The sequence below is a fragment of the Myotis yumanensis genome, unplaced genomic scaffold (assembly GCF_028538775.1).
Source record: "Myotis yumanensis isolate MYYU_CA2020_CCGP unplaced genomic scaffold, mMyoYum1.0.hap1 SCAF_11, whole genome shotgun sequence".
Classification (NCBI taxonomy): Eukaryota; Metazoa; Chordata; class Mammalia; order Chiroptera; family Vespertilionidae; genus Myotis; species Myotis yumanensis.
The window spans coordinates 18,958,072-18,979,520 of record NW_027223762.1 but is presented as its reverse complement, the minus strand read 5'-3'; the positions used below and the strand labels follow the sequence as shown (position 1 = coordinate 18,979,520).

The 21,449-nt window shown below is 44.6% G+C and overlaps 1 protein-coding gene across 1 annotated transcript in view; it reads right to left on the bottom strand.

Annotated features, from left to right (window-relative positions):
• Nucleotides 1-20,411, bottom strand: part of GALM (galactose mutarotase) — a 44,465-nt gene extending 24,054 nt beyond the window's left edge. Inside the window, exons 1-4 of the mRNA XM_070429041.1 lie at nt 20,154-20,411; nt 12,021-12,175; nt 8,634-8,840; nt 3,327-3,408 (exon numbers count right to left, since the gene is read on the bottom strand). Of these exons, the coding sequence (XP_070285142.1) occupies nt 3,327-3,408; nt 8,634-8,840; nt 12,021-12,175; nt 20,154-20,343 (634 nt within the window). The 5' untranslated portion in view covers nt 20,344-20,411. The remainder of the gene's footprint in view (nt 1-3,326; nt 3,409-8,633; nt 8,841-12,020; nt 12,176-20,153) is intronic.
• Between the last annotated feature and the right edge of the window lie 1,038 nt (nt 20,412-21,449).

Here is a 21,449-nt window from a genome sequence, read left to right as displayed (position 1 = left end):
ATGGGGATGGTGAGCCAAGTAATTGATTGATGGAGTGAAACTCATTCATATGCAGGGAGAGCGACGTTAATCGCCAACCTCTGCCACTCAGTGACTTTCATGAGAGAGTTCTAATGGGTTTGAAGGGTGGAGGAAATAGCAGTAAAATGTTCTACGAGGAGCCTCATAGAATCACAGAATGTAAGAGCTACAAGTGATCTTACAAATTACTCATTTTCAATCATGAGTTTATGATAAAATTTTCGCTGGTCCAGAGAAAATTGAGATATATTTGGGTAATCTATCACATTTCTTTAAAAACCAAGGTGAATTCAATTTAAAGGATTGTTCTTTAGTCTGAGATTAAAATTTCCCCAGTTTTGTCATATTAAAATAGTCTTTTTTTTTAAATGAAAAGACAGTGATTATAAGTGGCAGTTTGGAATTTAAAAAAGAAATGTAGTCTTTCTCTGTTCCTCATTATTATCACAATTAGTTTTTTTTTTAAATGTATTGAAATATAACATACATACATCCCAATTAGTTTTAATATTCCTATATATATGACAGTTTTCTAACTTGAACAAAATGAAAAGTTGGGCACCCCCAGATAAGTCTCCCAAATTGTTGTTTAAATAAAATTTACTGGCCCATGCCCTAACCGGTTTGGCTCAGTGGATAGAGCGTCGGCCTGCGGACTGAAGGGTCCCAGGTTCCATTCCGGTCAAGGGCATGTACCTTGGTTGTGGGGCACATCCCCAGTGGGGGGTGTGCAGGAGGCAGCTGATCGATGTTTCTAACTCTCTATCCCTCTCCCTTCTCTGTAAAAAATCAATAAAATATATATTAAAATAAATAAAATAAAATAAAATTTACTGGCCCATAAAATTGGATTGAGTTCACCATCCCTCCTATTTGCAGAAAAGAAAACGAGAGTGTAGAGAGCTTAACTGCTAAAGCAGAATCCAACCACAGAAAGTCTCCTCGCTAGTAAACAGCAAAGCCCAAACCAGAACCAGGGCTCTTATCTTCCAGAGTCTGGAGTTCCTACATCCTACTCCACTTCACAGGTGTGCAGTGCTGGTGGAGTCTAGAATTTGATCCTAAAACTACTTACAGTGCAAAACTGAGGTGAAGCCCTGGCTGGGTAGTTCAGTAGGTTAGAGCATCGTTCTGATATGTCAAGGTTTTGGGTTTGGTCCATGGTCAGGGCACATACAAGAAGCAACCAATGAATGCATAAATAAGTGGAACAACAAATCAATGTTTCTCTCTCTCAAATCAATAAATTAAATAAAATAAAACTAAGATGAACACGATTTTATGCCGTCTGTTAGACAGCATGTGAAGCTCTGCTGTGCTTTGCCACAGTGATCTCTTACAGTCATGACAAATAATCTTTACACAGCATGAATTACACATTTTTGTGTGATTTTGTCTAATCAAAACTCAACAGGACAGCATAAGATTTTATAAATATACACAAATAAAGATGCACCTAGTTCATCGCCTCTACTTACAAGCTGCTTAGTTCATTTTATTATCAGTCACAGAACAGCCACCACCACTTGCAGTTCACAACGTATAGTTCACAACGAGTTCAAATGCATAAATTCTGCATCGAGGACAAGATGGGCCAGCTTACTCAGGCCCGTTTATTGAGCTATGTCAATATCAAAAGATGACACATGTCACCAAGACAAATATAAAAAAGCCTTTAAAACCAGCCCTGGAGCCAGGAAAACATTCAACACTGTGATGCCAAAAATTTGAATCCATTTATCCTGATTTCTCATTCTTGTTCTAATTAGTTTCATAGTCACTGTATTTATGGGTGTTTCTAATTCCTGCTGTTAACTGAAGTTGCTGTTTAGTATGCAGGCTCACATTCTTACCTTTTCCCTCCTACGCATTTTGATCTGGCAGCCATAAACACAACCCCATTGTTTTTAAAGAGGCCAGAGTAGAACAAAAGGTCTTACCTGAAGTAAGGCCGGTGCCCAGTAAACTTAAAGTAATGTCTTGCTTAATGCCCTGGACTTCCTTTCTTTTTTTTTTTTGAAATAATTTCAGTTGTGAAAATAGTATATCTTTGTGTGTTCTTCACCCACCTTTCTCTAATGTTAATATCTTACATGATTGTGGTACAAGATCACAACTACGAAGTTTAACCTGGGAACAGTGCTGTTAACTAAACGATAGACCTCACTAGAATTTCACCCGAGTTCCCTAATGCCCCCTTCCAGCCTCAGGATCCAACCTGGAACCCCACGTTGCCTTTTGTTGTCACATCTCCTTGGTGTCTCCTCTGTGACCGTTCTTCAATCTTTCTTTGACTTTCATGATCTTGATACTACTGCACAGTACTGCTCAATCATTTTGTAGTGGGGTTCATGGGATGTCTTCCCCTGGCTGGGTTGAGGTTATGTATTTTGGACAGAATACCACACAAATGATGTGCTTTTTCAGTGCAGCGTATGAGGCAGAATGTAGTGTCTAAATGTCTCATTACTGGTGATGTAAACCTTGTGTACACACACATCCATGAAGTTTGATTTTGGCAGCACCTTGCTTCCCCTTTTGATACTCAGCACTCCCCCTTCCACCCTAACCTCCAGCTGTGTCCCAGAGGTGACTTATCTGCATTTGTTCTGCTCAGGCTACAACTCATTCTACTCTTCCCTCTTCTATCAAAGACCACGTGTTCTATCAGTGCCCTGCATTTGTGAGGTAATGTTCAGGTAAATTTATCTCTGCTAAGGTGCTAACAAGCAACAGATTTACATTTTATTTATTTATTTTTTCAGATTCACATTTTAGTAAAGAACTGCTGGAACCTAAGGCTCGGCTAGATAGTGGTTGGCAAACTGCGACTCGCGAGTCACACGTGGCTCTGTGGCCCCTTGAGTATGGCTCTTCCACAAAATACTGACTTCTGCGCATGGGCCACGAAGTTTCAATCGCACTGCACGTGCGTGCCCGCACGTGGTATTTTGTGGAAGAGCCACACTCAAGGGGCCAAAGAGTCGCATGTGGCTCGCGAGCCGCAGTTTGCCGACCACTGGGCTAGGATGACCAGAGGACCCCGTGTGTTTGGGACTGACCCTGTGTGTGTCTGTTGCCCTGGCTTAGTCAGTAATAGCATCCCCTTTCCCTCTCTAAAGGGTCCTGGTTTCTCTGTTTAATAATCTGGCCACCCAACCTTAACCAAAATAAATGACTAATCATGGTAATCATAGGCATTTTGGTAGGCCAACAGGGAAAATAAATTTAGGTAAATGACGTTTCGATGTTTCTCGAATTGCACCCCAGCTCTATGTTCCTATAAAAAGTTAAAGTTCACCAACCTGTAGGAATCAGGGTCTCGTCCACAGGCAAAAAGGCATCGGCATCTATAGTGACTTCATGGTCGTATATATTCGGGGAACCCTGGGAAGGAAGGGGTAGGGAGGAGGATTTAAAGCTTAGTCCTGTTTCATATATTTGCTTTATAACTTCTCTTGCAGAAATGTTTTCAGGCATTGACAAAAACGTTAGACATCCCATGTGACCTCTGAGACGGCTGATACGTTCCTTGAAGTGTGGGTAGACAGGGCCTCAAAATAGCAGCTGATACATTTGGGAGAAGCTTTCAAGCGTGACCCCAGCATGCATGTTCTTTACTAAATGAAAGTATAAAGGTGCAGAGTCCGGGAGACACCAGTAGTCTGAAAGCTTTTTGGATTTCGACTTTTATTAGCAGAGCGTTTTTTTCCACCTTCCTCATACGCTGGGAAAAACAAGAGCAAGGGTCCGTGACCCGTAGCACACAGGGCTGGACGGCCAAGGCCTCGCCTCCAGGCTCGCCAGAGGTGGGGCACGTCACCCTTTCTCTGGCCCAATTCCCTGCCGCATGACAGAAGCCCGGGAGTCAGAACTGGGGTCCCTGCTTTAGAGCGTTTGTCCATCTCCATAAAGAGGCACCTGCTCTCCTGGGGGAGTCAAAGGCTGGTCAGTGGGCAGAGGCCTGTGGTCTAGTTCCAGCTCCCACTGAGTGACCCCCGGGGAGTCACATAACCTCCTGGAATCTCATTTCCTTTTGTGTAAAACTGGGCTAACGGTGCCCCCACCTTTTCCAGGGCTCTTCTGAAGGACAGTTTAGTAAAGACGTGTTGCGTTGCTTGCAAATTGGAAGATGCACATGTACGTTTCTAATTTAAGGGATTATTTTGATTATTAATAGGAGTCTATTTTAAAGCTCCACAGCAGAAGATACGAAAAGGGAAACCTCTAAAATAAGCTAAACCATTGGTCCTCAACAGGGGCCGATTTTGCCCCACCGGGGAAGAATTTGACAATGTCCGGAGACATTTTTGATGGTCAAGACCGGGGGTGGTAATGCTAATGGCATCTGGTGGGAAGAGACCAGGGATTCTGCTAAACGCTCTACAATGCACAGGACTGCCCTGACCCCTGCAACAGGAATTACCTGGCCGAAATGTCCATAGTGCCAAGACTGAGAAACACTGAGCTAAGCGACACTGATGGTTCTGCGGGTTCGAGAATCAGCAGAGAGAGGCAGAGCGCTGTGGTTAATGGAAAACAGGTTCTGTGGTCAGAAAGCCTCAGGCCCACAGAATCAAATGGAAAAGCCTGGCCCCAGCATGCAAGATTGTAGAGACCTTGAGACTCTATGTCTAAACATGGCAGAAACTGTTTGAATTGCTCTACTAAGAAGGTCTGTTTCTGAGGAACATCTCTTGTGTCCTCCTGGCAGGAACATGCTGGGCAGGGGCAGGGATCGGTGACAGGTCAGACTGGGGCAGAGGTTTCTCCTCTGCTTACACAATCTCAGCCACTTGTTTGGCTCCTGTTCTGACCTGGGAAGGCAGGTCCAAAATGGGAGGGGGCTCGGGCAGCTGTAGACCAGAGGGGTCATCACCTGTGTGGCTCTCCCTACTGCCATCGCTCATGGCTCAGGGGTACAGCCAGCCCCAAGCAGGCCTCTGGGACTGAGGGGTGTCCTTTCTAATGAGAGAAGAGAATTTGAAATCATTTTAGTAGTGAAACTGGCTCTACCTGTTCAATGCTCAGTTCAAGTTTGAGTAGTATTCCATTACGTGAATATATTACACCTTGTTTACCTATTCTCCTGTTGATGGACTTTTGTGTTGTTCCAGTTTTTTAGTATTATGAATAAAGGAGCTTAGGAATGTCCTGTTTCTGTTTGTTTTTTAACACTAAGGCAGAAAGAAAATGATTCACTATGAAAATCACACACCAAACAAACTGATGAGTCTGAGATGTTAGCAAGAAGCCAGGGAGGAGAAGGAAAAAACCTTTATTAGGCACCATTAGGTCCTACTGGCTGCTGGGTCACTGAGCAGCACTAACATTCCTTCATTGAAGGGAAGCATGCTTCACTTTATGACTCCTCTGACCGGGAATAATGCAATGATCCACTCTGGTGGAATATTTCTGTTGGATTCATTTCCTCCCCGGCGGATGAAAATTTGGCAAGGAATGCTGATTCGCAAACAGAACTTGAGGTCCATCTCTGAGCTCAGTGTTGGTTTTGGTGAACTTGGCTTGGCTGTGACTAGCCTGTAACATTAACCATTCACAGAGCTCATTGTGGCCTGCGTGGGCTTTAAAGACTTCTTTTGTGCATTGCCACTACCACTGCCTTAATTCAGCTCTTATCGCCTCTAGCAGGAATAACAGACACCATTGGTTACTACCCAACCAAGCCACAGCAACTGCCTTACTAGCACCCTCCCGCTCCCCTGGGAAAACCCTGATCTGTTGCTTTGCCCTGTGCTAGGTTATAGATTCAGGGGAAGGACCCCTACCCCGGCCCCAGAGGGCTAATCCTGATTGTTCTAAGCCAGTGGTCGGCAAACCGCAGCTCGCGAGCCACATGTGGCTCTTTGGCCCCTTGAGTGTGGCTCTTCCACAAAATATCACGTGCGGGCGCGCACGTACAGTGCAATTGAAACTTCGTGGCCTATGCACAGAAGTAGGTTTTCGGCCTGGGCGAGTCTATTTTGAAGAAGTGGCGTTAGAAGAAGTGGGGGGTGTCGGTCGGTTGGTCGGGCGACAGGAGACGTGGTGTGGGGGAGGTACGTTGTTTTGAGGTACGTTCGCTGAGGTTGACCCCTTCCAACTCTCCCATCCACACTCGTCTATCTGAAACAAGTATACAAGACGAGTGTGGATGGGAGAATTGGAAGGGGTCGACCTCAGCGAATGTACCTCAGTGAGATTGAGGACGTTTTTAGCAAAGGCCAGCTTAGGAGTACCCTAATTAAGTTAATAACAATGTACCTACCTATATAGTTTAAGTTTAAAAAATATGGCTCTCAAAAGAAATTTCAATCGTTGTACTGTTGATATTTGGCTCTGTTGACTAATGAGTTCGCCGACCACTAGTCTAAGCCAATCCCGGTGGTCTAATTCTCTTGTTGGTGATTGGGTTGAACAGGGCACAGGGCACACTTTTGGCCAACAAAATGTAGGAAAAGTCTGGAGGGGAGCTTCTGGGAAAAGTTTTGCTTGTTCTTAAAAATGGAACATGAGAGATATGAAAAAAAAAAAGGAATAGGTCCTTTTTTGTCTCTAGATGTGACTATATGAAGAGGTGGTTTCTAGAGCTGTGGCAACCATCCAGTGACCGTGAGAGGACAGCCTGAAGGCAAAGGCCACAGCGCTGGAGAAGCAGAATGGAAAGATGGCAGAACCTGGGTCCTTGGTGACTACCTCCCCAGCCACCTGGAACCACAGTCACTGCTTGTCACCTCACGTTCCCCCAGGCCTGCTTTCACTGCTCTTTAGGTAAAGTTTAAGCAAGAAACATGTTCTCCCAGTTTTGTGTTAGGCAAAAGCAGGAACAGCGAAAAAGAAAAAAACACAAACAACCTACAACCCACATAACTTTTCTATTCTCTGAAAAACACAATTCTCCCTTCCTCCCAGGCCACCAACACTCAGACTTAGAAGCGATGAGTCAAAGCCTGGCCCCAAGTAGAACAAATGTACTATTAAGTTAAAAAAAAAAAAAAAAAGGAGAAAATATATAAGATGAGCTGACTACCTTAAATACCAAGTTTGGATCTATTTCCCTGGGGAGGGTTTAGGATACATGATAATGTGTCTGTGGGGAGGGCAAGAGATATTCTGAAAACACAGAGGTCCCTGACCCCAGGCCTAGTTAGACTGACCGTCCACTCTTACCTGACAACCCCTGCCCACCCTCAACCCTGGAGCTAGTGGCTGTGGAGTCCAGCTGCACTTACTAAGACAGTTACAGAGGGAGTTGACACTGACCACCCTTCTAGTGGGGCCTGTGATCTGGGAAACTATTCAGCCTATGTTAAGAGATTCAGAAATACCTGTCACTTCAGGGATGGGAAGGGTGTATAATTCTGGTCAGGAGGGTTCTCCGCCAGGTAAATAGGAAGAGCCTCAGTGAATCTTACATTCCCATGAAGTCTCCTCCATCGGAACACATTGGCAGATGTGATACTTCACACATCATTTCTCTTTCTAGTCCTGAATCTATTCCTTTAGGCCACCCTTGCTTATAAAATTGGGTGTCTACGTATATAGAAATGTTGAAAACAGTAAAAAATCACCATGATCTGCTACCTACATTAAACCATAAATATTTTGTTCTATTTTTGTCAAGTTTCTTTCTGAACTTATTTTGAAAAGTAGGGCCTTTATGTTTATTATTGCAGAGCCTTTTATGGCTGGGCGTGTTTGTTTTGTTTTTGTACTTTGGTGTGTCTTTAAGATCTCAAGAAAGATGGTGGGAGTTCCTGAAGATAAGGAGAGAGCAAGTGAAGAAACATCTTTCTTATTTTTAAAGGGAGGACTTTGGAAAGTATATCAGAACCAATTAACTCATGCTATTTGAAAAGATCCTAGGAAAAAAATCAGATCATCAGCAAACTCCTAAGAGAGTGTGAAAATGCAAGCTATTACTAGCTGGCTGTGAACATCATCTCGTGATAGAAAATCATGCCAAAGTGAGTGATTCAAGTACAGTAGACGCTGATGAGTTCTTCAGATGAACAGGAAGTAATAGATATAATCTGCAGAATTTAGCTAAGCTTTTTGTATTCTGTCTCATGCAATCGCCTCCTCAACAAGCTAAAATATTAGCATTAGGAGGGAATGAGGTAGTTTAGAAATTACTTAATGGGGGTTGTAATGTCCCTACCCCACACTCAGGGTGGGCCACACAGTAGGAGCACACAGATATTCTCAGCATATCTAAAGGGCATGGGCAGAGCACATTCCCAAAGGTCCAAGGGTAGAAAGCACTTTTCTTGGAAGTAATTTTTTAGGGGAAGGGAGTGTAGGAGTGAAGTAGGTGAAGCAAATGTAAGTACATGTTGTTAGTTGAGAGGGAATTCTTAAAATAGCTAGTTAGTTACCTGAGCATAAAGAAAACTTAGTTCTCTTGGCAGCAGAACATACTCATCCTATCTTTCCCTATAACTTTCATTTATTGAGCACCTACTATGAGCCAGATGCTTTGCTGGGCAATGTCATCATCATGGGGGTGACCCCATCACCAGGGTAATTTCATGCTGGGTTGGTCTCTCCAGTCACTCCCCCAGCTCATTCCACAAAGCACATCGCAGGAGAGAAGAGGCAAGGTCACTCACCTGGCCTGCCAGGTTGAAATAAGAATGGTTGGTCAGGTTGACGGGTGTGGTCTGACTGGCCTGCGCTCGGTAGTTGATCACGAGCTCCCCACCATCCAGCGTGTATGTTACCCAGACTTTTAACTCCCCAGGGTAACCTTCCTCGCCGTCCGGACTGACCCGGGAGAACTGGACGCCATTTGACAGCACCTGAGGGGTCCAGAGGACCTAGAAAAAAAGTGTTTTCAAAGCTGTTTAGTCACTCCAATCCCAAGCTCAATGCCACATTTCAATATCAAAGACAACTGATTCCAGGAAGGGAGACGATGATACAACCCATAAGGTTGAAAATAATAGCTTAGATTTTAATTATTCTAAAATCCCGTTTTAAACAGAATTGGAGAGAAAAGACATTTTCTCTTTACCTACTCACACTTCCCATACTCTTTCCCCCTGAATTTATACATATGTGTCTACAATATTTTCTTCCTCTACTTTGAGACTTTTTTGTTGAAATCTTAGCAGTACATTCTGAGTGTCATATAGTGATATCTGCTATCTGCTAATAGTATTAAAAATAACCTTGCCCAGCTGGTGTGGCTCAGTGGTTGAACATCCATCTGTGAACCAGGATGCAGGCTCAATCCCCAGTGAGGGGAGAACAGGGGGCACTTTGGCAGACATGAGACTGTCATTGTTGAGTGCTCACCAGCCGCTGACCTGGTGCTTTTACTTAAATCATTTCACAAGGTGAGGATTTGGTAGGACCAAAAAAATTATCATCTTTGCAGGTCAAAATAGTTGAACAGTGGCAATTTCACATGGTTCCAATTAACATTATTACTCCCATTTTACAGATGAGTAAATTGAGTTCAGTGGAGTTAACTTGCTCACTTCTACCTCCCACACCCCAGGGGAGTGGAGTAGAAACCTTTAATACGTCATGCCCACTGTTTAAAGGGTGTGTGTGTGTCAAGTCATACACGTAATTAGTGACAGAGCTAGGATTCAAATTCAGGTCTACATTTAACACATCTTGGTTTCAGTGGATGTTTTGTTCAAATCTCCATGAGTATATGATTTTTTAGCAGGAAATAAAGAATTCAAATGAAAAAAAAAATCTCTATGAGTTGAGGCCAAACACTGTCATTCCAAATAGACTTGAAAGATTACAAGTCCTTTGGCCTGGGGAATGGCCATGAGCCCAGGCTGTGCCCCCTCCCCCTCTCCTCCCACCCCCATTCCTGGCTGCACCTCTCAGTGACATTGCATTTGCCAGGAAGGGGAACCCAGCGGGAACGGGGGACTCTGCCTTCACCGATGGTGAAAGCAGCTGGTGCCTGAAACAAGTTCGCTGACCTTAGAAACAAATTAATTTTAGACCCTAATTACCTCCCAGGAAGGTTGAATTTTCAAGACACTGAACACACAAAGCCTGTCATATATGTGATTAAAGAAGGAAAGAAGAAACTCCCGAATGGAAAATTTGAGGAATAAAAAAAACTTGAAATGTTCTTAACTTGCTACCTTGTTTTTCTCCTTTAGAGAAAGAACACAATGGAAAGATTTTTGTGTAAACCAATATGATCAGATAAGTATAATACCGTGGGAAGTGTCATTCCTATTCATGGGAGGATTTCCCTGACCCTATCGTTTCCAGATTTCCAGAAAATTTCCTGATTTGCACCTTTAGGTTTACTTCTCCCATTTCTAATCCTGTCAGGTTCTTCAAATTTCATCTTTAGAAAACACATACCTCCAAAAGAACAATTATTCTGTAACCGTTGAGCTCAAACACAGCTGAAAACAAAGTTCATCTGATACTGCTCATGGTACTATATCAAAACCTACTGTTCAAAAACTTTCCATAATAACATTCCATGTGTTCCCCCGCTTCTCTCTGGGCTGTTGCACAGCCATGCTCTCCAATATCAACACAGTGAATGAAACGCTCTCCTTTCTTCAAGGGCAGTTCAAGTCCCACCTCCCCCGTTGCTATGCATTTGTTCGTGCCCAGTTCCTCTATCACACCACCGGCGTCTATATTATGGGCTTATACCAGTGGTTTATGGAAGAGTCCCGCTCCCTCACTGTACTGTGAGCCTCAGAAAGCCCCAGCCTCTGATGTGCCCTGGTTCACAGAAGGGGCCCAGTAGGCACATTGCATTCAAGAATATGTGTACATGCACACTTGCCATTTGCTACGTTCATACAGGGCGTACATGTTAAGCAACACCACAGAAAGTACCGCCGTGGGCGAGAGGGAACAGGAACAAGCAGGAACACGGTGCTGTTCTGAGGCTCCGCTCAAGATCCCGGTCCGCACAGAGCTGGGCCTAACTTCTCTGGTTGCGGTTTGCCCACGGACCGGGCATATGCCAGGGACCCTCTGGCTCTGTGCCTCCCTGGCCGAGGACGCCCATTGTGGAGGAAAAGGGAACTGACGGGGCCGTCTGGTTCTGGGCCACAGACAGGAAGCTGGTGGGACAGGGGTAGCAGGGTAACCAACTTCTTCTCCGGGAGAGCTGGCGGTCAGGGGCAGAAAGAAATTGTGGTCCTTAACTGCACACATGTTCCTGTCTTCTCTGGCTCTTCGCTAGGAAATCACCTGGCGGTGTGTTTGAAAGGCAAGTGAACTACACAGCCTGGAATGAGACCAGTAAGAGAGTCTCTGGGGGTTGACCAGCAGACTGCACCCAGGGAGGGGGCGGGAGGCCAGGCGTCCCTGCTCAGGGAGAAGCTGTTGGGTCAGTTTGCTTTCCTTGCCTCGTTTTTCCCCAGACTCTCTGGGGGAGTGGGAGTTTTAATGTGGAAAAGGGGAACTGGGGAGAATAGGGGATAAGTTGGGGGCATGGAGAGGTAGGCCTGAATGCAGCAGAGCTTAACCACAGATACAGGGGTGCGTGCTGGATTGGGGGCATCCACAGTGGTGGCCGAGGTGGAGAGCAGCAGTTGTGAAGGAATGAGGCCTTCTGGCCAGGCAGCCCAACTTAGGAGCATGTGGCCTTTTGCAGCCTCAGATTTCTCATTTGGGGATAATACAGGGTTCTAGTAAGGGTGAGAGATAATACATGAAAATACTTTGGGCAGTAAGTGGTCACTATCATTTCAATCTACTTTCCTGCTGTGCTTACGGTCAACTCGACTCCCTGGTCCAACCCTGAGGAAGTCGTTCCCTGTCTTCCTAAGTCAAGGTCACTGTCCTTTCATAGTCAGGAGTTAGGCAAGGATGGGTCCGGAGACAGCCAGCGCACCTGCTCCTCCGAACCACGGAGCAGCGTCTTTCCTGAATCACCTTCCCACGCATTTGCTCCAGGGCCTAGGGTTGCGCCTGGTAAACAGCAGGGATGCTCGAAGGCCCTGTGTGAAGTGTGCCAGGTGAGGACTGACCCAGTGCCCCCGACTCACCTTATCAAACCCTCTGACTCCTCCATGCAGACTGTTGGGCCCATTGTTGATGGCCAGCTTATACTCCTTCCCGTCCACTGTGAATGTTCCCTTGGCAATTCGATTGGCCACCCTGCCAACCACGGCTCCAAAGTAGGGCTGCTTCTGGAGGTACCCTGCAAGGACAGGGTTTGACAGTTTTGTAAACTTCAAACTGAAGGTGAGGCTCACACTGCTAGGCACCACTTTCTCTTGAGGGCAGCTGCAAAGGAACAACTGGGGTATACCCTCATGGCAGCACAGAAAATGGTGTTCTCTACACATGACCTTTCCCCTTTCCAGAGTGGTAAACATTTTTTTTAAAAAATATATTTTAGCCCTAACTGGTTTGGCTCAGTGGATAGAGCGTCAGCCTGCGGACTGAAAGGTCCCAGGTTCGATTCCAGTCAAGGGCATGTACCTTGGTTGCGGGCACATCCCCAGTGGGAGGTGTGCAGGAGGCAGCTGATCGATGTTTCTCTCTCATCGATGTTTCTAACTCTCTATTCTCCCTTTCTCTATGTAAAAAATCAATAAAATATTTAAAAATAAAAAAATAAAAAATAAATAAAAAATATATTTTATTGATTTTTTACAGAGAGGAAGGGAGAGAGATAGAGAGCTAGAAACATCGATGAGAGAGAAACATCGACCAGCTGCCTCCTGCACATCTCCCACTGGGGATGTGCCCGCAACCCAGGCACATGCCCTTGACCAGAATCGAACCCGGGACCCTTCAGTCCGCAGGCCGACGCTCTATCCACTGAGCCAAACCGGCTTCGGCGAGTGGTAAACATTTTTAAAGAACATTATAAAGCACAAAGAAGACACTTAAACCATCCTAACCTCATCAACAGACAGAACCACTGGTTTTTAAATTTTTTTTATTGATTGATTTTAGACAGAGATAGAGAAAGAGAGAGCAAAACATCAAATTGTGGTTCCACTTATTCATTGGTTGACTCTTGCATGTGCCCTGGCGGAGATGAACCTACAATCGTGGTGCTGGGAGGATGCTAACTAACTGAGCTACCTGGCCAGGGCAGAACCACTGTTACTATTCTTACGCACATCCTCTGTCTTCTAGTATATGCATACGGGTGATTTTCTTCTTTTTATAAAAAAGAGGGGTCTTAGTGTACATGCTGCTTTGTAATCTGCTTCCCCCCTCCCTGCCCAGGCCAATCAATTTTCTTAGTTACATTTATGTGTAGTCTTGAAAAGAAACTATCTTTCTTCTCTTTTCATTAAAAAAAATCATGTAATCAGTACATCAAATGTCCTTTAAAGAGTGTTAAATAATACACAAGAATATAGAGTAGGCTTGCCAGAGGAACTGTAGGACACCCAGTTAAATCTGAATTTCAGGTAAATAATGAAAACATTTTAGTATAAGTATGTCCATATTATTGTTATACATGGCACATACTTAAAAATAAGATATTTAAAAATGTTATTTATCTGAAATTCCTATTTAATTGGGCATCCTGTATTTTTCTTTGCTGAATCTGGCAACCTCAATAGAGTAAAACATAAAGTTCTCCTCCACCTCTCAGCTCCTCTGCTTCCTGATAACTACTGGTAACAGTTAGGCATATACACGTACTTTAAAAAACACACATTCTACATATAGAGAACTATACACGCTGTTTTGCTACATTTTCAGTTATCAAATGTCTTAAGGTCTCTCAATGTGGCTACATGGCATATCCATGAGAATAAACTGTTGTCAGTATTTTGGGGGGGAGGAGGAATAAAAGAAAGATAGCTAGTGTCCTGTACTTACAACTTGGTGCCTGGGCATATTACAGTATTTTCCTTCTCTTTAAGTTCCTCTGTGCTATAATCTTCTAGCTTAGATTACATTGGCAGAGATTAAGGTTTGGAGGTAGTTTGTTTTTTGTATTATCACCAAGATTGCTTTCTACTCTATTTTTCACTCAGAGGCCCTCGAATTCCATTCCCCCTTCTGCAGTCCTGTGTACCCATCACATCTACTGTGGATCAGAAGAGCATGCAATTTAAGCCTATGCGCTGTTTTTACCACAGCTGGAGGGGCTCTTAGGACATGGACCCTGAACCGAGTAGGCCAGTTACAGGTTCCCATTACTCAACTGGTTGGGCCTAACGGAAGCATTCATCTTCTCTTCCAGGTCTTTCCTGGTTCACTTCTTGCTAATCTGCAGGTCCTCAGAGTCCTGCCCGTGGACTGTCGTCACAGCTAACACTGCGCTTTCAAAGTCTCAGCCACTTTCTAAATGCTGTACATTTAACTCATTTCATCCTCAGAATGCTTCCATAAGGTAGACACTATTATTAGCAGGTGTGGAAACCGAGAACAGAAAGGTGAAGTAACTTGCCCCCAAACATACAGCTAGTTATGGCCAAACCGGGATTTGAATGCAGATACTCTGGCTCCTAAATACTTGTTCTTGTGCATCACATGACTTGGAAAGCACAAGGCTTTCTGATTAGTTGACCTTACTACCATCTCTCAGCACAGGCAGGCTGATCTCTATCAGCTCCCACCTTTCTCCCACTCTCCTCTCTTCCTGAAGCTGTAGCTTTAAAACCCTAACACTGGGTAACCAAAAGGAGTCCCCAAGGGCCAGACAACCTTTTCTTGGTTTTTGTTTTTAATAGACTTTATTTATTTATTTTTTAAAATATGTTTTTTACCGATTTTAGAGAGAGAGGAAGGGAGAGGGATAGAAACACTGATGAGAGAGAAACATCAACATCGATTGGCTGCCTCCTGCACACACACTCCTGGGGATCAAGCCTGAAACCCAGGCATGTGCTCTGAGTGGGAATCAAACCTGTGACCTCTTGGTGCACGTGCCAACACTCAAGCACTGAGCCACACTGGTGGGACACTTTAGAAAAATCAAGAAAACTTTCAGAAAAATTGAGCTGAAGATAGAGATTCCTAAATAACCCCTGCCCTCACACATGCATATCCTTCCCCATTATCAGCATCCCCCACAAGAGTGGTACATTTATTATAACTGACTAGAGGCCCGGTGCACAAAATTTTGTGCCCTGGGGGGGGGGGGGTCCCTCAGCCCAGCCTGTGCCCTCTCACAGTCTGGGACCTCTCGGGGGATATCCACCTGCTGGCTTAGGCCCGCTCCCCGGGTTAGCGGGCCTAAGCTGGCAGTCAGACATCCCTCTGGCAGCCCGGGAGCCCTCGGGGGATGTTTACTTGCCAGCGGGGAGCAGGCCTAAGCTGCAGTCGGACATCCTTAGCTGAGGAGGCTCCCGCCACCACTGCTGTGCTGGCAGCCATCAGCCTGGCTTGTGGCTGAGCAGAGCTCCCCCTGTGGGAGCACACTGACCACCAGGGGGCAGCTCCTGCATTGAGCGTCTGCCCCCTGGTGGTCAGTGTGTGTCATAGTGACCAGTCATTCCCAGTTGTTCTGCTGTTAGGGTCAATTTGCATATTACCCTTTTATTATATAGGATGAGTCTACATTGACACATTATCATTACCTAAAGTCCATAGCTGACATTAGTGTTCACTCTTAGTGCTGTATATTATATGGGTCTGGACAAATGTACCCTCCATTATAATATCATACAGAGTATTTTCACTGCTCCAAAAATCTTCTGTGCATTGCCTATCTATCCCTCCCATCCCCCTAGTCCCTGGCAACTACTGATCTTTTTTACTGTCTCCATAGCTTTGCCTTTTCCAGAATGTCATATAGTTGGAATCATACAGTATGTAGCCTTTTCAGATGGGCTTCTTTCACTTAGTAATTTAAGGGTCCTTCCTGTCTTTTTTTTTTTTTTTTTTTTTTTTTTTTTGTGGCTTGATAGCTCATTTCTTCTTAGCACTGAATAATATCCCATGATCTGGATGTACCCCAGTTTATTTACCCATTCACCTACTGAAGAACATCTTAGCAATTATGAATAAGCTACTATAGCTATCCCATGTGCAGGTTTTTGTGTGGGTGTAAGATTTTAGCTCTTTGAGTAAATACCAAGGAGCATGACTGATGGATCATATGGTTAGAATATGTTTAGTTTTGTAAGAAACTACTAAACTGTCTCCCAAAGTGGCTGTGCCATTCTGCATTCCCATCAGCAATGAATGAGAGTTCCTGCTGCTCCACATCCTAGCTGCTATTTGGTATTGTCCGTGTTCTGAGCTTTGGCCATTCTATTAGGTCCTGTTTTACTTTGCATTTCCCTGATGATGTATAATGTGGAGCATTGGTTTGTTTTTCAGGAGCTGAAAAATGCAAAGAAAGCAGAATTTCTGTTCAAAAATTGTTTGGCTGTATGTACCTCAGACAGCCCAAACCTTAGCCAGAGTACCTTAAAGTCTCAAACAAAATTGCTCACTAGTCTCGGTCAACCCCCCCCCCCTCACCCTCACCCTGATTCACTTTCCTTTGGCTTTTTGAGGAAAACAAACATTACTTTAATTGACGAGCACTTTAAGCTTCCCACATATTTTATATATTTTTCAATGGCTGCTGGCTGTCCCAGATGAATCTCCATGCTATTTTTGTTTTCAGTGCTAACAAAGTGAAATAAAAAGTTCAAGTACTGAGAGAGAAGGTATTTGGGAGCAAATGAAGGAAAGAAGATAAAAATTATTACTTGTTCACCACAGTCAGATACTATCACAGCCAACAGCACATTTAATCATCATTATCCACTTGTTTCGGAGAGGAAATAGGTCTGGAGAGGTTAAACAACTTGCCCACGGTCACACAGCTTTCAGGGACAAAGCAGATTTAAACCAGGAATCCTCAATACTCCCTTAAGGGCACTCTGGGGCATCTGTAATATTAAACTGCAGGCTCTAAACTGGTCCCCTTTCCTCCAGGGTAACCCCTCTTATGAACTCAGGTTTTCCAAAAACACTATAGCTATTTTTTTCTAGTTTTTCCATAATGGCTCTCATGACAGTAATAGCTGGGTGTGTGGTGGTAACTGGGGGGAAGATGGAGGGGAAGGAGTTGCATTGATTGTATGGGTAGGTTGTTTGTATCTGTGGCTTATAAGCAAATGTTCTCATCACAGGTTTGGAAAGAAGTCATAATGATTGCAGGTGGGACATGCAAATGAAAAACATTTAAAAATATTTTAAATACAAAATATGGCAGAAAAACTCACTGGAGGCGTGACTGATTTTCCCAGCCCGTAACTAAAAGACCATGTGATTTAGCTCTTTAGAATTCTACAGAAGAAAGATCTCATTTACCCAAGGAGGAATTGAGCTGTTCTGACCTCAGGTCGTGGTCATCAGCCAAGCAGTTTATATAATCTTCCTGGGAAATTGGCGATAGTTCATTCACATCAATCTGGCAGTTACAAAAGGACCACGTCTCATGGAATTATCCACGCTCAGCTCTTCCCAGTGGCTCAAAGCATTTTAGGGGACACGGTAATGAAGGTAACCCCTTGCTCTGTTACATCTTATTGCTTTAAGTTATTAGCCTCAGTTTGTTTCTTTAACACTTACATACTCAGACATTCTTAGACTATATAGTGAACATTACGTCTCCTTCCTATCCCTGTACCCCAGCTACCCAGAGTCTTTGCTTAAGGGCAACCACTGTTGCCAATTTCTTAACATGGGTTTTAATACACTAGAATTGATCACAATAGCAGCAGAGAGACATTTCATAATTCTGTTATGCGCAGTTTAACGATGGGGACACATTGAGAGATTTTACCTTTGTGCAAACATTATAGAATGCACTTACACAAACCTAGATAGTATAGCCTGCTATACACCTAGGCTATATGGTTGGTATACTACTGTAGTGTGGTCCGACCTTGACCAAAATATTGTTATGCAGCCATAACTGTATTCTGATTGAGACAATTATGCTTCCTGTTATGAAGTCTTCCTTATTTTTGGCAATACTAAAGGAATACACACACACACACACACACACACACACACACACTCTCACACTGAAGGACAGGGCCTTATAAAGGGAACAAGGGGGCTGCCTGCCATAGCCTTGAAGATGGCTGAATATATTAGAAAGTATTGCTTGATATTCTCAGGGCTTTTTTCCAATTTCTCTTTTGAAAACAGCTTGATTTTCTTTTAACATAAATTATTTAAATTATAGCATAGAAATGAAAATGTCTCTCTTGCTGCTTTTTGTGAAGCCTGTGACGCATTCTGGTTAAGAAAATTCTATTCAACTTTCCCAAGAGATGTTAATTACATGGAGGGCAATACAATACAAGCCAGGGGATCAGTTTTTTTTTCTTCTCCCTTTTAAGAACATTTGGGAATATTTTCTTTCACTCAGACTCCCACGAGTCATAGACTCATGGAGACAGTTGTATAAATGCCCTCACAAAATCGGCACTTCTATGCCAGTGCTTCCCTGGTGCCATGTTATCATGACACATATTTCATATGAATTCCAGAAAGCCACCTTGTGCTTTAAGATCCATGTAACTCACATCAAAACTAAAAATGATATGAACAGTGTGTGTGTGTGTGTGTGTGTGTGGTGTGTGTATAGAGGGAGGGCAGTTACATCCTGAATAGTGATAAAGCCGAGATAGAAATGAGATGATAAAAACAGGTGCTCTTAGCTTATCGTCTCCAGTTCTTTACTGGTTCTGCAATTGTAGGCCAAGTACCCAATTCTTTGACTCCATGGGCAATTTTGCACCAGTCAAGTAAGCTCTTTATGGTTTGTTTCAGCCTAGAAAATGGTTATGCTAGTGACAGAGAGAGGTGACTCAGCAAAATGAGGAAGCCTCTTTTGTCATTTGTCAACCATGCTTCTTGCCTTCTGACTTTGAAGACAGGTGCGAACACCCACCTCCAGAAATTCAAGGGGATATGGAGCTGATTTCCCCCACATCCCTGTACTTTCCTACGCTGGAGTCTCCTGTAATAGATTTGCTGAAGTTACCAAAGAAATTCTGCCGAAGATTACCTACTCCCTCTCCAAGATGACCTGCCCCCTCTCCAAACCAAGCAGTGGAAACTCCAACGCAGATAAAGACAATTAGAGGGCAAGGAATAGGATCCTCAGGGATATTCTGATAATACATTTTGATAAGGAAATGGGAAGCAAATTTCAGTTTCCTAAGGGAAACCCAATACTCTCAAGAGTTTTCTGTTGACATCCAACTCGGAGCCATGCTACATATCTAAAGACCCAGACAGAAGGACACGCCTAAAAGAAAACCTCAAACCTCCTCTCCAAGCAGACTGTTCCCACCTCTACCACCGGGCAGAGGATATCAATTCTCAACAGTGTCCCTTTGCCAACTTTATTTCAGACCTCATTTCCTGTCCAGTTGCACCCCTACTACCAAGAGAACACTAGGTATGCTCTCCTTTATTGCCATCAAACTGCGATTGCAATTATTTATTTATGCAGTTATTTGGCTAATGGCCCTGTCCCCAGCTAAACTACAAGCTGTATGAGGTTGAGGACCTCATCTGTCTCATTGGATGAGGTAACTGGATTAACAGTTTTTAAATGCATATAGTAATATACGATCTTAATTGCCCACGGATTCCAACAGGATAAAAGTCCACCCTAGCTAGGAGAAGACCTCATTTCTAGACCATGAGTAGGTCTTCCGCGTTCCATTCTGTACATGGTCCCTGAGCAGCCAGAGCCTGCTGGTCACTAACCCCACCCAGACCCAAGTGGATAAGCTGTCTGCATCCTCTGAGACAACCATGCCTCAGAGACTCTGATCCAGGAAAAAGGAAGTAGAAAACGCAGGTCTTTGATTTTCCTTGTTGAGAAAAGGCCTGAGGGAGGAACTGGGAGCCACACCCCCTCCAGCCTGCCTTTTCCTCTTCAGGCGGTTCAAAGATCGCTCCAGGGTTGCTGGAGTTTTATCTGACCCTCGACTGACTTTTTAAATCAATCGAGGCAACGCCTGAATGGATAACCAGAGGCCAAGTCCTATCGCTGTTCATTCGGTCTTTTTCCGAGCACTGGATACAACACAGAGAGTGAGCGGGTTGCAAGCATTCCTGACCCGCAGGTCCCAAGCTCGGGCCCTTCCCCTCGGTCCCTGCTCCCGGAGCAGCCCCATCCCGGCCGCGGGCAGGGTGGGCCTGAGGCCCGCCTGCAACCGGGGCAGAGTTTAACCCACCTTCCAACTCGGCAAAGCCCAGCACTACATCTGAGGCTCTGCCCTGCCTGTCTTTGACCTCCAGGGCCGAGATGGTGCAACCCCAAGAGAGGATGTCCACTCTCAGCTGGTCTGACTGCAGCCGGAACTTCTCCACTGTCCCTGCCCCCGAGGGCAGCTCTCCAAACACGGATCTGGTCACCGAAACCATGGGGAAAGCAGGGTGTGCTGGGACTCCTGTCCCTTCCAAGTCCTACAGCCGAAGTGGGAGCGACAGAAGTTTACTGGGAAAGGGGTGGGACCCGGCTCAGACTCCTCCCCTTCCTTGCCTGGATTTGGGGAGTGACCACTCCTGCAGAAAATACCCCCTGCGGCCTTTCTAATCTTTTCGTTGCCAAGGGTCACCTAAATGCAAAATTTCCAACCGTGCTTTTGGTTCTTTTCCTTTGCTAACCTTGGCTGCATTGCATGTTGGGAATGGTAGTCTTTGGAAGATGAAGTTGCATTTTGGGGCTTGTAGTTTTTCTAAACCCAATCCTGAACCTGCAGGATTCTACCCCCGCTTCTGGCCCAAAGGTTCTTAACGTGCAATGAGCTGTTCGTTAATGTTGGTGGTTGACTTTCAGACTAAAAGTTAGAAAATGCACCGAGCAGAATTAGGGACGTTGAAAGGGATCTTGTGGGGAAATTCCCCCTTTAAGTTAACTCTTTGATCCAGAGGGGAAAGAAGTCCAGGGGTTGTTAGGGAAGGGGTCATGCGCTTGGCACACTGCACACTGGCTGAAGATCCATTCTGTTTGTCCCACAGGGAGAAGCTCTGGGCATGTTTCTGCTGGAGCTGCTGCCCAAAGGCTCTCCTGGCTGCCGGCCTGGAGTGGCCGCCTAGGACAGGTCAGTCCTCGGTGGTCAGGTGTGCATAGGGGTGAGCAGAGGCAGCCTCCCACTTTTTTCTGAAGTTCAGAGTGCCTTTAAGAAGGCATTAAGGAAAAACAAAAAAGAAGGCATTAAGGAAACAAATATTTAATAAGGTCCTTATAAATACCTGATACTCTACTTTTATTATCTCCTTTGCACAAGCAGAAAAAGGCTTTACGTATGTACTGCTGGGAGAGGAAAGACACCGAGGTCATTAAAGAATCGTGCTTTAGTGTGCCTCGGAATTATTTGTGGAGATTTTTAAACACATATCTCCAGGCCCATCCCTGGTGTTTCTGATTCTGTAAGTCTAGGCTGAGACTCAGGAATCTGCCTTTTTCACAGTTCCCCAGGTTATTCGAATGCAGATTATCTGGAACCAATCTTTGAGAAATATTGCTG